Below are 17538 nucleotides of genomic sequence, written 5' to 3'. Positions count from 1 at the left end.
GTCTGCGTTCCCCTTGGGTTGAGCTCTTGGGTGCCGGGGCCGGCTGGACTTACGTGGGGTCTCTGTATGCGGATGAAGAGCTGGAAAGGATTCCCCGGTCTAGGACCAGAAGAGGGCAGCAGTCTGAAGCAAAGAGCGAAGACCAAAGTGGACCAGGACCCAACAACAGAAGACCCGGCGTGGGTCAGAACTAGAAGATGGACTCTCAGGTGCTGGGTCGCATCAGGCAGCAGAAAGCAGAGTCGAGTTTCAGGTGAAAGGTCAGGACAGGCGGTGATATTCGGAGTCAATTTCCAGGTGTAAAGGTCAGGTTCCAGAAGAGTCAAGTGGAGGGAAGAATTCAGAAGCGATCCTCCGAGGAGGAACAGGACACACGAACCAGGAGCCAAGAAACCAATGCAAGGTCTGAGAGGCAGACCTTGCCTTAAATGGAGCAGAGCCAGGAGACACCCATGGGAGGGACCGCAGCAATTTCCTGTCGTGGTCCCTTTAAATGAGAGCAGGGCCACACTCGCTGCTCTAGGGAGGCCCGGCGGGGGAGGAGCCAGCACAGGAAGAGCAGGCAGGCTCAGAGACGCGGCCTAGCCATGCGACGGTCGAGCCTGCTGAGAGGAGCCACACCGGGGACGGCTGCCCACAGCAGCCAGTGAGCCTGGAGCAGCCAGCCCGTGCCGGTAAATGACTGGCGCCGGTCGAGGAACGCTGCGGCTGGCGGCCATAACAGCCTCAGGTCGAGCAACCCACCAGATTGCAGATAGTTCACTATCATTTCCTTTAGCAGATTCTCCATTAATTTTCCCACTACCAAGGTGAGGCTAACCAGCCTGTAGTTTCCAGCCTCCTCTCTGCTCCCTCTATTGTGAAGTGGGACCACCACCACTCTTCTCTAATCTGTCGGCACCACTCCCATTTCCAGGGATCTATTGAACAGGTCCTTCAACAGACTCGCTAGCATATCTCTGAGCTCCTTCAGTATCCTGGGAATATACCTCATCTAGTCGCATGGTCTTGTCCACTTTCAGTTATCCTAGCTCTCTCATACATTCTATTCTGTAAACAGAGTTTCTTCTACTCCAACACCATCCACATTCTTGTCAACTAGCGACAGTCCTTCTCCAAGGTGTTCTTAGTGAACACCAAACTGAAGTATTTGTTTAGTATTTCGGCCATTTCTTCGTCACTGTCCACCCATTGATCTTTGTCACCTTTCAGTTTTACTATATCACTTTGGACCTTTCTCTGATATATGTGAAGAATGTTTTGTCACCTCGCTTTACCTCTTTGACAATCCTTTCTTCTGCCTGGCTTTTTGCTTTCTTGATTTCTTTCTTAGTCTCCTTCAGTTTCACCAGATATTCTTCCCTGTGTTCCTCCTTTTGGGATCCTTTATATTTCTTGAATGCTGTTCTTTTTGCTTTTATTTTATCAGCCATCTCCTTTGAGAGCCAGATCAGTTTCTTGTTTCTCTTAGGTTTGTTTACTTTTCTAACATATAGATTTGTTACTCTAGTAATTGCTCCTTTTAGTTTGGCCCATTGTTGTTCCACCTCTCTCATTTTCTCCCAGTCTTCTAGTTTTACCTCCAGGTACTTCCTCATTTCGACAAATTCTGTATTTTTTAAATTCAAAACTCGGATCTTCGTGTGGCTTCTCTGTATCCTGTTTGGAATATCAAACCATACCTTTTGATGATCACTGGTGCTGAGTGGGCACTCACCCAGACATTAGCGACATTATCCCCGTTAGTGAGCACTAGGTCCAGTATAACACCCTCCTTCGTGGGTTCCATTACCATTTGTTTGAACAGAGCCCCTTGCACAGAACATCCACTATCCCTCTTCTTCTGGTAGGTTCTGCGAAAGGATTCTCCAGTCTATGTCCAGCAAGTTAAAATCTTCAACAATCAACACTTTTCCCTTTCCCACATTTTGGATGTCTTCGCCCATATCCTTGTCCCTTAGTGCGCCCCTATCTTCGCCCATATCCTTGCCCCTTAGTGCGCCCCTTCGTGCTCCCCTTCAACCCCCCCCCCTCTCTCAACGCACCGCAACTGTGCTACATTTACTCCACTACCAGCCTATTGCTGCAGCCCACAGAGGCACTCTAGACTCTACTGCTCCCAAATGTAAAGACTGGTGTACTCTTAGCTTCTCAAATCCTCACCGTTAATATCTGCTGAATAGCACAGCATCTAATACTGCACTATTTTACTTTCAATTATGCTCTGCACTATTTTATTAACTGCTTTATCTGGTATTACCACATTGTAACCCATCCTTCAGGTTTATTTTCTGCCTAGCACCAACCCTACGGGGTTATTTAGATCCTCCTCCCACCCATTCCACCCCCGCCCCCCTCCTTTCCTTTCCCTCCACCCTACCTCCTTCAGTTCCCTCACTCTACATCACAGACCGCTGCTTACCAATTACTACCCCTGGACCCACATTACCACAAATCCGCCCCCCTTTCCCCACAATCAGTAACCTGTGATTCTCTCCCACCTCCCCCCTGTCGCCCCCCTCCCCCCCAACTCATTCTTCTCCCCCCACATACGACCAAGTAGCCTTCTCACCAAAATGTGCTACCTGACCATCCCTATCCTGCCACACACCTTTCGGCCCAAGATCAAAGCTACAAGCACCCACCCCTCTACCTCTCGCAAATCACTTGTACCCATCTTGATCACGCCTCTCACCCAATTCCTAGGCCTAGCCTCCCTAGTCATATCATTATTTAATGCACAATCTATCCTTAAAAAAGCTCCCATCCTCTACGACCTTCTCACAGATGACAACCCTGACATATGTGCCATTACAGAATCATGGCTAAAAGACACAGATCATGTCTTCGTCAATCAACTCCCCTTACAGACCCATGACATCTTTAACATCCCACGAAAAAAGAAAAAATGTGGAGGGTTACTCCTAGCCGCTAAAAAACATCTCAACCTCAAAGACTATCCCTCACATCCACCCCCTAAATTGGAAATTGGGCTCTTTAAATCTAAGTCCCTGCAGATTTGCCTCATCTATGCTCCCCCTGGTCTAATAGAACACGACCCATCCCCCATCATAGAATACATAACAGACAACATTAAGCCTGACACACCTGCAGTCATCCTCGGAGACTTCAACCTCCACGTGGACGCCAACCCCATTACACCAGCCTGTGAAACACTCTTGATCAGCCTCCAGGCCTTAGGCTTCCGACAGCTCATCAACTCACCCACACACAAAGCTGGTCACACACTTGACCTCCTCTTTATCAACACTCACATCACTTCCCCCAGCACCCCCTCTGCCACCCCCATACCATGGTCCGATCACTTCATCATCAATGCCCACCTTACCACCACCAACCCCCCCCCTCCCACTTCCTCCCACTCACAGAATAAGACCAATACCTCCAGCAAGACCATTGCCTTCCGCAAATTCTGTTCCTCAGAAGATCTCACCACTGCCTTTGACAAAACCGATAAGAACCTGGACCTCACTAGCCCAGACACAGCCCTGCAATCCTGGAACAACATCAACACCAGGATAGCCAACGAATTCTGCCCCTTAATACACAAAAAAATACCTCTATCTACCACTGACAAAAAACCATGGTACACCAATGAACTCAGACAGATCAAACAAGACCTCAGAACAAAAGAGCGCACCTGGCGCAGGCAACCCTCTCCCACACACAAGACAATATACAAACACTCACTACACAATTACCGGCAGGCCACCATACAAGCAAAAAAGGACTTCTACGCGACCAAAATCCACAACTACCAATTTAACTCTAATGTTCTCTTCTCATATGTTGCAGACCTCATTAAGCCCCCTACCCCCAGCTCCCAGGAAGAAAACTCTAATGAGAAATGTGGCGAACTGGCTAATTACTTCCAAAATAAAATTCATAATATCCTTCTTCGATTCTCTACCAAACCCTCCTCCACCATTCCCCTACCTACTAAAACCAATGGAATCACTCTTCACTCCTTCGACAACACATCCACACTGGAGGTAGAAACTATCCTAAAAAAGATGAAACCTGCCTCCCACACTGCTGACATCATCCCCTCAAAAACCATTCCCAACTCCATTACCAAACTCCTCGTAGACCTAATAAACTGTTCTCTCACTTCTGGCACCGTCCCAGACCCTCTCAAACTTGCCATCGTCAAGCCCCTCCTCAAAAAACCTACCTTAGATGCTAATGACCCCTTCAACTACCGGCCCATTTCCAACCTGCCTTTTGTAGCCAAAATCCTCGAGAAAGTAGTCAATACCCAACTCTCCGACTATCTTGAAGACCATAACATCCTGCACCCCTCCCAATTTGGCTTCCGGAAAGGTCGTAACACTGAAAATCTCCTTCTAGCAATCACTAATACAGTTCACATAGGCCTAGACCAAGGAAACTCTTATCTACTCGCCATCCTAGATATCTCTGCGGCCTTCGATACAGTCAACCACCAAATCCTTCTATCCCGGTTGTCAGAGATTGGCATCTCCGGCACAGTGCTCTCTTGGTTCACATCATTCCTCACGCACAGAGAATACCTAGTTAAAATTGACCAGTCCGAATCCCCACGTATCCCCCTCATGCAGGGCGTCCCACAAGGTTCCTCCCTTTCCTCCACCCTTTTTAATGTCTACCTCCTCCCTCTCTGCTACCTACTCTCTGACCTAGGACTCAATTTCTTCCTGTATGCGGATGATGTGCAGATCCTCATCCCCATTCAAAAAACTATCAAAGACACTCTGCAATTCTGGGACTCCTGCTTAGCCTCCATCAACACTCTCCTAACCAACCTCCAGCTTGCACTTAATGCAACAAAAACAGAAATCCTCCTCATATCTAACAATCCTGACCTCACATCTCAGGCCTCACTCAACATCACCACCTCCACCCACCCCCTCGTGCCACCCTGCCAGCCTCTCGCACCATCCGTAAGAGACCTAGGTGTTATATTAGACCAACACCTTAACTTTAAACCCCACATTAAATCCCTACTAAAAGGAGGTTTCTTTAAACTACACGTTCTCAAAAAACTGAAACCCCTACTCCACACCCAAGATTTTCGTCTAGTAGTGCAGTCTACCATCCTATCTAAGTTGGACTACTGCAACTCCCTCCTCCTAGGCCTCCCGCACTCCACTATCAAACCCCTTCAAATCCTGCAGAACTCCATGGCAAGAATCATCACTGACACCCGCAGAAGAGAACACATCACCCCAGTCTTAAAGGATGTACATTGGCTTCCCATCCCCTTCCGTATAAAATACAAAACCCTCACCGTTCTCCACAATGTGCTCCATAAAAACAGCCCCGCATGGCTCAATGAAATGCCACGTTTCTGTGCCTCCAATCGTCCCTCCAGAGCCACCTTTGCTGGCACACTCCATACCCCACCTCTCAAAATTGCTCATCTCTCTATCACCAGAGAAAGAGCATTCACCATCGCTGGACCCACCCTATGGAACTCACTCCCCACCTCTCTCCGCCTTGAACCCTCCCTATCCAACTTCAAAAAAGGCATCAAAACATGGCTCTTCCTGCAGGCCTATCCGGATACCTATCAAACCTAACCCCACTTGCTCCTACCATACTCCCCGCCATTCTGCGTCTTGCCACACTACCCTCCAACCAATATGTATTGTATGGAAATACTGATTACGTAATTTTTTCTTTTTTTGAAACGTGTTAATTATGTTAATAATGTTTCTCAAGTTCCTATTCACTTTTTTCACCCTTTCCTACCGCTGCTTTTCATGCTTCTGCTTTCTCCCTACCCCCTCTCTCCTTTTCCTCCTCTGCTCCCCTTCCCCTTCCCTGTTTTTTGTAATTTCTGTTTCCTTTCTCCATGAGTTGATTGTAAACCGGTATGATGTGCCCTACGAATATCGGTATATTAAAAGTTAATAATAAATAAATAAAATAAATAAAATTTTGAGTTGGAGGCCTGTAAACCACTCCAGTAAAAATGAATGCACCATCCTTTTTTTAGGATGACCCATAATGCTTCTTCTTTACCCCATATTCCATGCAGTTGAGGTGCTTGGATATTGTTTTTGACATAAAGAGCTATTCCTCCCCCTTTTCTGTCCTCCCTTAATAAGTTATAGCCCGGTATGGCTGTATCCCAATCATAAGAATCTCTGAACCATGTCTTTATAACAGCAATAATGTCCAAATCCGCCTCCACCATTAGGGCTTGCAGTTCTGGGATTTTGTTGCCCAAACTACGAGCATTTGTAGTCATAGCTTTCCAATTTTTCTCTCTTGATTTATGGTACTTCCAAGACTCCTTTTCTGCTTTTTTGAGCTGATTGATTTTATTTTCTCCTCCCACTTCCTGTATTGCTTGGGGGTGTCATGTCAATTTTATTGGCCATCTCCTGCCAACCCCATTCTCTAGTTTACATGCTTGATAATATATGATCTGAAAAACTTACTTAGTGTCCTCCTTCTCTGTACCTTTTCTATTTCTGTCTGTCTTTTTGTTTGTTTGTTTTTTAGATAGGGTGGCCAGAACTGCACACAGTACTCAAGATGCAGTCGCAACATGGATCTATACAAAGGCATTTTCATATTCTCTGTTTTGTTCTCTATTCCTTTCCAAATAATTCCTAACAGTCTCTTTGCCTTTTTGACCTACACTGGTTGAAGACAGCATGAAGTCATAATATATGTGCATAAATCATGTTTTATTCATGCTATGCATATTTTTGTATGCACATTTTTATTAGCATGTTTTTTAACTCCTAATCATTTGCATACCATTAGCTTACTGCATCAATAGTTAACTCAATTTTTACCAGGTGAGTAAAAAAAAAATGAGCAAAAATTTAGCTTACATTTTTTACTCACGTTTTAATATATTAGGCCAATAAAAAGAAAAGAGAGAAATGTAAAAGGAAATAAAATTTGCAAGATTTACATAATAGATTGAAAAATGCATTTTATTTTTAATATGAAAATGGTTGAAATGTTTGCAGTAAATTGACACTATGATTAAGTAATATAAATATAACCCATGGGCTAATGTCCCATAACAGGACCACAAAGACCACAACTTGAATAGGGCTTAAGCTGGTAGTCTTCTCTTGATGTTAATACACTCTAAAAGTACAGGATTCCCTGAGGTAATGGGAAGTGGGGAAAAGAGATTATCTTTTAGGCCCTGAGTGATGTTCAATAGTTAATTGACTATCCAATCAATTCAATATTGGTCTTTTGCATACAGCACTAATAATCACTCTGGAAGCAATTTATGGTTTCCAACTTAACTTTTACTGATTAAAGCGACAGTAAAATCCAGAAAGATGCTTGACAGCATAGAGAAAGGAATGGTCAGCAGAAAAAAAGGTGATATTGCCCCTGTATAAGTCCCTGGTGAGACCTCACTTGGAATACCTTGTACAATTCTGGAGACCGCACCTTCAAAAAGATACGAACAGTAACCAGATAGTGGTTACTAAAATGGTCAGTAGTCTTCATTCTAAAACATATGAGGATAGACTTAAAGATCTAACCATGTACACCGTAGAGGAAAGGTGAGATGGGGAAATATGATAGAGACATTTAAATATCTCAAAGGTTTCCGTGCATTGAGGCGAGCCTCTTTCAACAGAAAGGAACTTCTAGAATGAAGGTTCATAGAATGAGGATGAAAGAGGGTAGGCTCAGGAGTAATTTTAGAAAATATTTCTTTACAGACAGAGTGGTGGATGTGTGGAACAACCTCCCAGTGGAAGTGGTGGAGACAAAAACACTATCTGAATTCAAGAAAGCATGGGGTAAATACAGGGGATCTGCAAGGGAGTGATGGGAATTATAAAGTTAAATTAATTGGTGGATGGGCAGATTAGATGGGCCATGCAGTCCTTTTCTGCCATCATGTTTCTATGTTTCTAAAGATGAAACGTTGATGAAAATTTTCAGTTACAAGTTCTTGTTATTTACAGTCTCTTTAATATCCATTTTACTTTTTCAAGTCTTCTAATAAATGTGTAACTTTCAGCTTCCAGTTAATATATTCTGTCACTGATGTCAATTAGTTCTATCTTAAATCCAGTCCAATTAATGGGGCAGTTTTGGAGCTTCCCCCAGAATTTGGTAGATAGGACAGTTTGTCTCCATTTTAGGTGTACTTAAATAAAGTCCCATTTTTTATACCTTAGTCCAGTTGCTCAGTCATTCTCCTTTCTTCCCTTGCTGGTACCAGGGGGCTACCTCTATACCCCTTTCTTCAATATCTTGATGATGTGTATGTGGTTGACACTAGATGTGTGTCACAGATCGTCACACGTTCCTCTCTCCGCAGGAATGAACCTGCATCCATTCCTCCATCAGAACCTTCAGTAGTCTACTCGTGCTCTCTAGTTGAGAGACACTGCTCCTCTTAGATGGCATACAGTGAGCCCCTAGGCCCTAGGGTGCTTGGGCATGTTGGAAAAATAAAAATCTTAAGATAAAGACTCATTTATTTCCCTTTTAAGAATTATGAATGATGGTTGATGGTAGGTTTGGCAGTTTTTTTGCAAGGAAGAAGATGGGGGGAGGGTTGGGAAACTAGGGTTGGAGAAGGGATAGTAGGCAGTGGATGTCTGTCAGTTATGGTGTTAATGTGTTTTATTATGAATGTTGTTTTGTAAATATAAGTTTATAAATTAATAAATAAAGGGGAACCCAAAAAGAGAGAGAGGAAAGGTGGAACAACTTCCTCCTCCAAAAGGACATGATAAGGTAAGGCAAAGACACCTTATCTACTTTTCCATACCTAAGCTTCATCCTTAGAGGTCCAAGGGCCCTTTCCTAAGAAAACTAAGAAAAACAAGGGACAGCATAGTGTCATGCTGCCCCTACAATTGATAAATAAAATTCCACACCCTAAGATGTGGAGCTAAAACCCACAAGAAGCTACTTCTGTCCCCCTAGTAAAATAGAACAATCCTTTTAGTAGGAACCAACAAGGTTCTATACATAAATTATATGTAAATGTAGGCAAACCTGCAGCAGAATCATCACATTTTAAAACTGCCACATCATTTTCTAGCTTGTGCCACAAATTCTACCACAGAGCTGTCACAGAAGACTTAGTAGCACAGTATTTCTGAGAGCAAGCAGGACAAATTATCCTTTCACTTGGGTCACATGACTTATGTTGCTTTCATCTACTGGAGAAACTTTCTAGAATTCTCCTTAAAAAATTTTAGACAGACTGGCATGGTAATTTCCGCCTCTTGAGTTGGCTGGGGATGCTGTGGAGGCAGCATTTACAACTCTTGGTGGTGGGGAAATGGAGTGATATTTGTCGCTGCTGGGCCCATTAGTGAAGGATTCCAGAAGGAGCCCTGTTGCATAGCTCTGGCTGAAGATGTATTTTCAATTTATTTATGTATTTGGATTTTTTACCTGCTTTTCCAGGACTACTTCAGGCAGCAGTGATCAGACTAGGAAGGAGTTATACAATAGGGAAAAATTCCCAGGGTAGTTGCAAATGAAGGATTATGGTGCCAGGATCCCTGATTCTGATTGCACTAGAAGCCCAAAAGAACAAGAGAAAACTATTGGGTAAGCATGCTCAAGAAGCTTCCCATACAGCAACAGACCTACTGTTCTGCTTAGGTCAGAAGATAGGGAGGAAATACCCAGAGTGCCATGTTGTCTCAGGGTAGAACTGGAACATTTCCTCTCTAAATATTTAAGGAACTTTCATGATTTCTGCTTCTTTGATAGTTTTTTCCTAATAGCACAGTTTTCCTTCTTCAGATTCGTTTGGGACGAAGCCGGCTGGGTGAGGAAGACTCAGATGTAGATATTGAAGGGTTTGATGAGGAAGATGATGATGGGAAACCCAAGACTCCTGCTCCAGTGAGTAGATTTTTAGTAACTGAAGGGCCTGATCACTAAATCTTATCTAAAAAGCCTTTAGCATGTGCACCATTAAAAACGTAACGTGCACGCTAAAATGCCACTTTATGGGAGATGCACTAAACGTCAGCATATATGTGCAAATAACTTCCATAGTGAGTGAACAGTTAGTATGCACACTGAACAATTAAATTGGAGCTTCTCTGCATTGAGTGCCTATACGCTAAATACCATCTACATGCTAAACTGAGCTTTGTATAGTATCAGGTTGAAGACCCCTGCAGTTGTAAATCACTTTAATCCAAGATTCAACAACCATGTTTTATTCTAGTAACACTTTAGAGCAATGTAGCAAAACGTACAGGCTTATAAACTGCCGATGTTAATCATAATTACAGTTATCTTCTCTTCATGGAACCAGCAAGGAGTTTTAGGTTCAATGAACATAAACAGGTACAAATGCGAACTCCGTAGTTCAGGAACAAACCTTCTCAATCTGTAATTCGGTTCAGGGTCTGTCACATGTCAGGGCCAAATTATCCAGTAAATCAGCATTTCAGCAGTCAAAACATAGATATAAGAACTCACATGCCTCTTTCGAGATCCTTCTTCATGGCCTCCTAGCCATCTAATTGTTGGTAATCGCTGGGCTTTGCATCGGCCTCAGTTCAAACTTTCTTAGCCTGGCTGAGATTGCATCTTCCTAAGCCACTTCATAGCTCAGAGGCAGAGCACCAACCGAGCAAACCCAGATTCATCACCTCCCCTTTACCAGGGACCCTCCAGGATCGAGGGCTAGCCACCATGAGGCACTATTTTCCTGGAATGCTGCTCCCTGATAGTCTGTGTAAGAACACAGAATAGGTACATAAAACACAAAAGCTACACAATCTCTTTGTGAACACAGGGCCCTTGACTCACGAGGAGATATTTCTGGACTGAATCAGATCACAGAAAATGCTCTTAAAGGGAAGTTTCATGAAATACCCAATATAGACCAATGTTCTTCTAGAATACCAACACTGCATGGCATTCTCCATAACTGCAGCTCCATGATGAATCTCATGACTCATCATAGCACCTCCCACTGCCTCCAGCTGTAGATTCTAGCCATAACCTTCTCTACCTGTTCAAACAGGATCCAGTATCACTGGAGCAGGTGTGGCAACTACTCGAATAAAAAGGAGAATTGTTAATTATAGACACTTCTCTCTTGTAATCTCAGGGACAGGATCCAGTGTCAAGAGTAGCAAAAACCCAGTCAGGATGCTCTGGAGTAGAAACATAATTATTAAGCACAAGTGGAGGAGGCTCCCCCCACCCCTGGTTCAGCAGGGCCCACCTTAGAATCAAATGCAACAGTCGTGGATTCAAGCTCTGGCTCAGCAGTCACTGAAGGTTCCTTCTCCCCCCCTCATTCCACAGAGTCTGATGCTGAGATTAGTTTCTCCTTTGGAGAAAGGTATAGGTCCTAGAGCTTGGCTGCCTGGGCATCTACAAGATCAGGTTTCTCTGCAGAGCACAATACAGTTGTAGCTGTGGGCATGGTTTCAACTGAAGCATCCTCCATGGGGGTAGGTATCGGAGCTTCCCTAGCTGACGTGCCCCCCGCCTCTCTCATGGGCATAGGTTCCAGCACAGCTTCTGCTGAATTGCCCTGCATAGACATAAGAGTCCAGTGTGGCTATAGGTGAAGCACCATATGGGAGTAGAATCTGGCACTACTTTGGCTGAGATCCCCCCCCCCCCCCCCCATGGACATGAGTTTCAGCATATCAGGAACATATTCTAGTTCCTCTTCAGACACAGAGCACAAAAAAATACTCCTACAGAAATGACGCACTTCCTACATCAGTGCATCACATTGAGGCAGGAAGGCCCTTCACAGGCATATGTCCAGGTGCAGGTGCTAGACTAAGAATGCCCCCTAAGAGAACAAGTACTATCCACTTAGAAGGGAATTACAGGGCACCTCCTATGGGCACAGCATTGGGAAGACTGTCCATTGCAAGACTAAGAGTGCTTCCCATGGGCATAGGTCCAGATATAATATTGATTCTGGGCCTGGATATCCAGGCCAAAGGGTGCTTCCTAGTAAACTCAAGTCCAGGCTCCAGTAAATAGGAAACAGTTTCCAGTTTTACCTCTGACTCAGCATCAAGGAATGGGAGATATTCATCTATGGGTGCAGTTATGGCTGCAGCAAGAGCACCTTCTATAGGCATAAACTTGATGGTAGCTACTTTCTTAGATTCTTTCAAGGCTTGATGCTGGGTAGTCATACTCTCATTCAAGATCTTTTCACAAGCTTCTGGCATGTCTAATATAACCCTGCCTCTCACCTAGTATTGCTCCTTAAATTTAGGTATGGTCATTTTGTCCAGTTCCAGAAACCTCTATGTTAAAATGATATAAAACCCTTTAAAGTCTTTCAGGATTGGGATATCTTACAACTGAAGGCTGCTCTGCCAAGCTAGAAGGCTGCATTATGCACCTTGGTCACCTCATCCCTGAGGAAGATTCAGGGAAATTAGAACCAGGTATAACACTGGTCGATGAACTCTTGAAGCTTCTCTTGGTCAGCATTGAATTACTCAGGCCTGCAACTCAGAGTACTGGATTTAAGAACACAAAAATATCTTTTAGCTGCCAGACTATTTAGGCTAGGATACAAGGCATTCTTGCACATTGTATGCTGCTTGTGCAGGGGAGTTTGCAGATGTGAGTTATGGCTACAGCCTGTGGTTGGAACTGTTCTCTTACCTGTAGAGATTCCCTTTTCACATCACCACATGACAACATTATTTGGGACGGATCCAAGGTGGTCGCTGACCTGCCATGCTGAAACTGGATTCTGATGAGTAGTTGCTGGATTTCCCAGTTCCATTTTTTCCTTCGGTGTATAATGGAAAGAAATGCAAGGGGAATGTAAAGGGATGTTCCATTAAGGCCTCAAACTTACCCAGTCTTCAACAGATGATGATTACCAGTTTCACTGGGCCTATGATGCTTGGCTATTCCATGGGAGCATGTGAGTCAGAGGATTTGGCTTTGTTAAACTGGTTCCAGCTCCACTTTGGACATCTTGGGTAGTCCGGATCTGCATATGTTGACTTGGAAACCATCTCATAGGGGTGTTCTTCTAATGGAAACAGCATGAGTCTGGTGCAGCTAAAATCCTTGGAGCTCGCAAGAACAAGTCAGCTGCATGACCAGAGTTCTGAGATGCTGCAGGAGAAAGGAGACTTCCTTGGGTTGGAGCTGCTTTGAGGATTTTGGAGTTAGGGGGAATGACAGGATCTTGGCAAGCAGGGATGAGTGATGTGGTTACAAGTCATTTCAATCCAAGATTCAACAATCAGGTTTTATTCTAATAAATACTTTACAATAATACAACACAATGTGGTTTATAAACAAGTCGCTAATAATTATTATGGGTCCCTTCTCTTCATGGAACCAGCAAGGGATTTCAGGTTTAGTAAACACACAGAAATTCACAGTTCAGGTACAAGGCTAATCACATCAGGGTCAAGTTACCCAGTAAATCAAAACTTCAGCAATCACAAAACAGATACAAGAATTTATTTATTTATTTATTTGCAGTTTTTATATACCGACATTTGTTTAGTAACCTCACATCATGCGTCTTTTCCAGGATCCCTCCTCCTAACCTCCTTTCCATCTAATTTCCAGGAACACAATGGTGTTCCCAACAATCCCTTTCAAATCCTTGACAACCATTCCAGATCCTCAGGGGCAGGTTCACTGGTTTTGCTTCAGGCTCAGTGCAGACTTTCCTAGCCTGCCTGAGCCTGCATTTCCCCAAGCCACTCCACAGTTCAGAGATAAAGCACTAGCCTTCAATTGAGCAAACCCCTGTTTGAGGTTGGCCTGAGCACTTTTGCCCTCACATACAGTCCTCTGTTCCTCATGGCTCAGCCCCCTTGCTGTAAACGAAAGTAAAAGTAAGCCTGGCTTATGTGGCTAGTTATCCATGCTAAAGGCACAAGTAGAAGAGCATTTGGACCCCAGGAGAGAGAGTGAGTTTCAGGATGGGAAAAACAGACCAACAGCATGCACTTCAGAGGTTGGCCAAGGAGGAGAAAGGTGCCTTATCCAGCTACAATACATCCATCCCATTGATGCCAGGGAGGGAAATCTACCCAGTCAAGTCAGGAGGACTTGGCATCTGACCATCTCCCCTCTACAAGCATGTCGAAACCTCCGAACACCTGCAGTTGTCTTTGGACAGACCATCGACAGCAGTGGCCATTGCCTTATGCCAGCAAATCAAGTTCAGGTGACTGACATCATCATCTTGTACCCAGTCCTGAAGCTACTTACCCACCTCCTTCTTCCATGATGTCCACTTCATCCATGCCATACAGGGATTGGTCATCTCAGAAGGCCATGGACTAGAGGCTGTGTAAGTCTAATAGCATTTTAAAAATAAGCAGTAATAGTAGTGTCATCACTGCATAATGAGCTCCCATTGCCTTTGTGATTTGTGATGTGGTTCTCAATACTGCCCATGCAACCTTGTCAGTCCCCTGTTGCTCTCCTCAATGTGGCTTGATGCTGCCATTAACATCCTGTTAGCATTAAAGGTTCCTGCCTGTGCCTCTTCATTGTGGCCTATAAGATATCTTACTTTCCCTTGCTTCTGGCTCCAGAATCATTGGTGTAATGCAACTCCCCCATTTGCACTTTGCTGCACATCACTGAATTGCTGAAGTAGCCAATGTGACTGGAGATAACCACTTCTGTTCTGCCACCATAGTTCACCATCACATGCTCTTGACTGACAGTGCTTCACTGGCCCAAGAGGGAAATCAGCTGATGCTCCAGCCCAGTGAGAGGAAAAACTGACGCTGCTATTGTTTGCCTCCTGTGCTAAGAGAGCCCGTTTAAAGAGGACCTACTTCATATTCCTCACTCACCAACATTCTATTATTCCCGGAGTGTCTAGCTCTGGTCTTCGAGCATTACACACCAGTCAGGTTTTCAGGATAATCCTAATGAGAGAAATTTGCATGCATACTGCCTCAGCTGTATGCAGATCTATCTTATGCGTATTCATTATGGATTTTTTGAAACCCAGACCAGCCCTTGAGGACCAGAGTTAGACATTCTGTCAGACTATCCCAGCACAGAAAGGCTTAAATCCAACCTACTCTAGTAAGGGGATGTATGATAGAGGTCTATAAAATGAAGTGGAGTGGAACAAGTAAACATTAATCGGCTGTTTACACTTTCAAAGAGTGCAAAGACTAGGGAACACACAATGAGGTTACTAGGTGATACACTTAAAACTAATAAGAGGAATATTTTTTTTACACAATGCATAATTAAGTTCTGGAATTCGTTTCCACAGGATGCAGTGAAAGCTATTGATGTAGATGAATTAAAAAAATTTGGACAAGTTTCTGAAAGAAAAGTCCATAAACAATTATTAAAATGAACTTGGGGAAATCCACTGCTTATTCCTGGGATAAGCAGCATGGAATCTGTCTATCCCTTGGGATCCTGCCAGGTACTTGTGACCTGGATTGGCCACTGTTGGAAACAGGATGCTGGGCTTGATAGACCTTTGGTCTGACCCAGTAAGGCATGTTCTTAAGTAATGCTCTGAAAAAGCAGGTAGATTGGCAGAGCACATGAAGAAGGCTGGGGGACAAATAATTAAATTTAGACTTCCACTGGGATGTTGCCCTCCATTTATTCTCAGTATAAAGCTCTAGAGAACCTAGACTTTATCTGCACCTGATCATTTGGGAGTGTTGCTGGCCTATTAGACGGGCCGATACAGAAAAACCCACGGGAGAGCCGGCGAGCACCCGCTTTCCCGGCGCGCGCCCAGGCCGCTCTCCTGGGCACGTGACTCAGAAAGAAAAAATATGCAAATGAGGGCCCGCGGTAAAAGGAGGCGCTAGGGACACTAGAGCGTCCCTAGTGCCTCCTTTTTGACAGAAGTGGTGGCTGTCAACGGATTTGACAGCCGACGCTCAATTTTACCGGCGTCTTCTCAAACCCGCTGACAGCCACGGGTTCGGAAAACGGACGCCGGCAAAATTGAGTGTCCGTCTTCCAACCCGCAGGCTGTGGACAGATTTAAAAATTTATTTTTTTTTTATTTACAAATTTTTTTATTTTTTATTTACAATTTTTTTTTATTTTTGGGGCCTCCGATTTAATATCGCTATGATATTAAGTCGGAGGGTGTACAGAAAAGCAGTTTTTTCTGCTTTTCTGTACACTTTCCCGGTGCCGGCCGAAATTAACGCCTGCCTTTGGCGGCATAGAAGGCCACCACAGCATTGTGGGCGGTCACGCACCTCGATGGCAACGAGGGTGACCCTACACCTCGATGGCGTCAAGGGGACCACGGTACCGAAGACGGGCCCCCCTCCCATAGAAATGGCATGGTCCTTGATCCTTCTAATGCCTGAATCCATCGAAGCCGAGCGATCAGTGAACCACCATGGAACTCTAGCCCTGGTAGAACTCCACCGAGTCCCCAGGCTCAGTGGCCTACACAGATCACCGACAAACTGCCTAGTTCAGTCCTGTCAGCACCGTGGGAAAAAAGAAAAACAGAACGAGCAAAGAGAGGACACAAATACAAAACCTGCAGGAGCAGTTTTTGGGGTTGTTTTGATTAACAGACTCTGCCAGGCTGCACAGGAGAGAACCTACCATGCGGCCAGCAGACAGTTGGAAAAAAGAATAAAACAACCAGAAAGAAAAGCTGTAATTCTAGGAAAAAACTTGCAAACTGTAAGAAGAGATCAAAGCTGAATATTGCAAAAAAACGTTTTCTTATTTGAAAAAAAAAAAAGCACGAGCTCCACAATTGCGAGATGACAGCTCAGCGGAAAAAAAGTGACTGAGGGACTCTGCCTAGGGGGCAGGATGATGACTACAGCTGCACATGCTCAATAGGGCATGCTGAAAGCTCTAGAATCTTTGAGAAAGTTCCATGCCAGGCTCCATCCAATGATGTCACCCATATGTGAGGACTACCATCCTGCTTTCCTAGAAGAATAATTCTTCAGTGGTTTACCTTCTTGCTAGTTGATAGCAGCCAGTGTATGGCTATAGTAGACTTTTCTTCTCATTCATGGTCTGTCATTTATGGTTCACCTGCTCACTGCCCCGCATAGCTTGCTACCAGCTTTACATGGGACAGTATTTCCCAGAACCTTTGGAAGCAGGCCCTGGAATGTAGTGAGCGTCTGCCTCAACAATTCCAGGAGGACTTCAATCTGTTGTCCAGCAGGGCCTGAAGTGTGATAGGCTCGAGTTTCACTAGGCTTATGATGTTTTCGAGACACCAGGAGAACTGTTGCAGCAGGCATTGGAGCCCAGCGGACAGCATGGCTACGGGACTCCAGCTTGCGCCCTGAGGTCCAAGACCGTCCGGCTGACTTGCTGTGTAAGGGGGAGAACCTGATTGGAGACAGAATTAAGGATGCTGTGGTTCAGCTAAAGGACTATCAGGACCCTTCAGCAGTTGTCGGCTAGTACTTCCAACACCCAGCCTACCAGAAAGCCCCTACAGCAGTATCCTAAACGTCCTTTCTATCGGCCTCGTATTATATTACCCACCCGCACAGAGGTCCAGGGCTCAAAGGCCTGTCCCCAAGACAAGACAGAGACAATCTAGGC

General features: G+C 44.6%; 1 protein-coding gene across 4 annotated transcripts in view; it reads left to right on the top strand.

Annotated features, from left to right (window-relative positions):
- The window catches only part of TAF1 (TATA-box binding protein associated factor 1), a 441469-nt gene that overhangs the window by 368378 nt on the left and 55553 nt on the right, over window positions 1-17538 (top strand). For 2 of the 4 annotated variants that reach the window (XM_029607219.1, XM_029607217.1), the window contains exon 37: window positions 9769-9870. The exons of the other annotated variants lie outside the window; for them this stretch is intronic. In XM_029607219.1, coding sequence (XP_029463079.1) covers window positions 9769-9870 — 102 coding nt within the window. The remainder of the gene's footprint in view (window positions 1-9768; window positions 9871-17538) is intronic. 4 annotated transcript variants of the gene reach the window in all.

This window comes from Rhinatrema bivittatum, chromosome 6 (assembly GCF_901001135.1).
Source record: "Rhinatrema bivittatum chromosome 6, aRhiBiv1.1, whole genome shotgun sequence".
Classification (NCBI taxonomy): domain Eukaryota; kingdom Metazoa; phylum Chordata; class Amphibia; order Gymnophiona; family Rhinatrematidae; genus Rhinatrema; species Rhinatrema bivittatum.
This window is presented reverse-complemented; position numbering and strand designations above follow the sequence as displayed.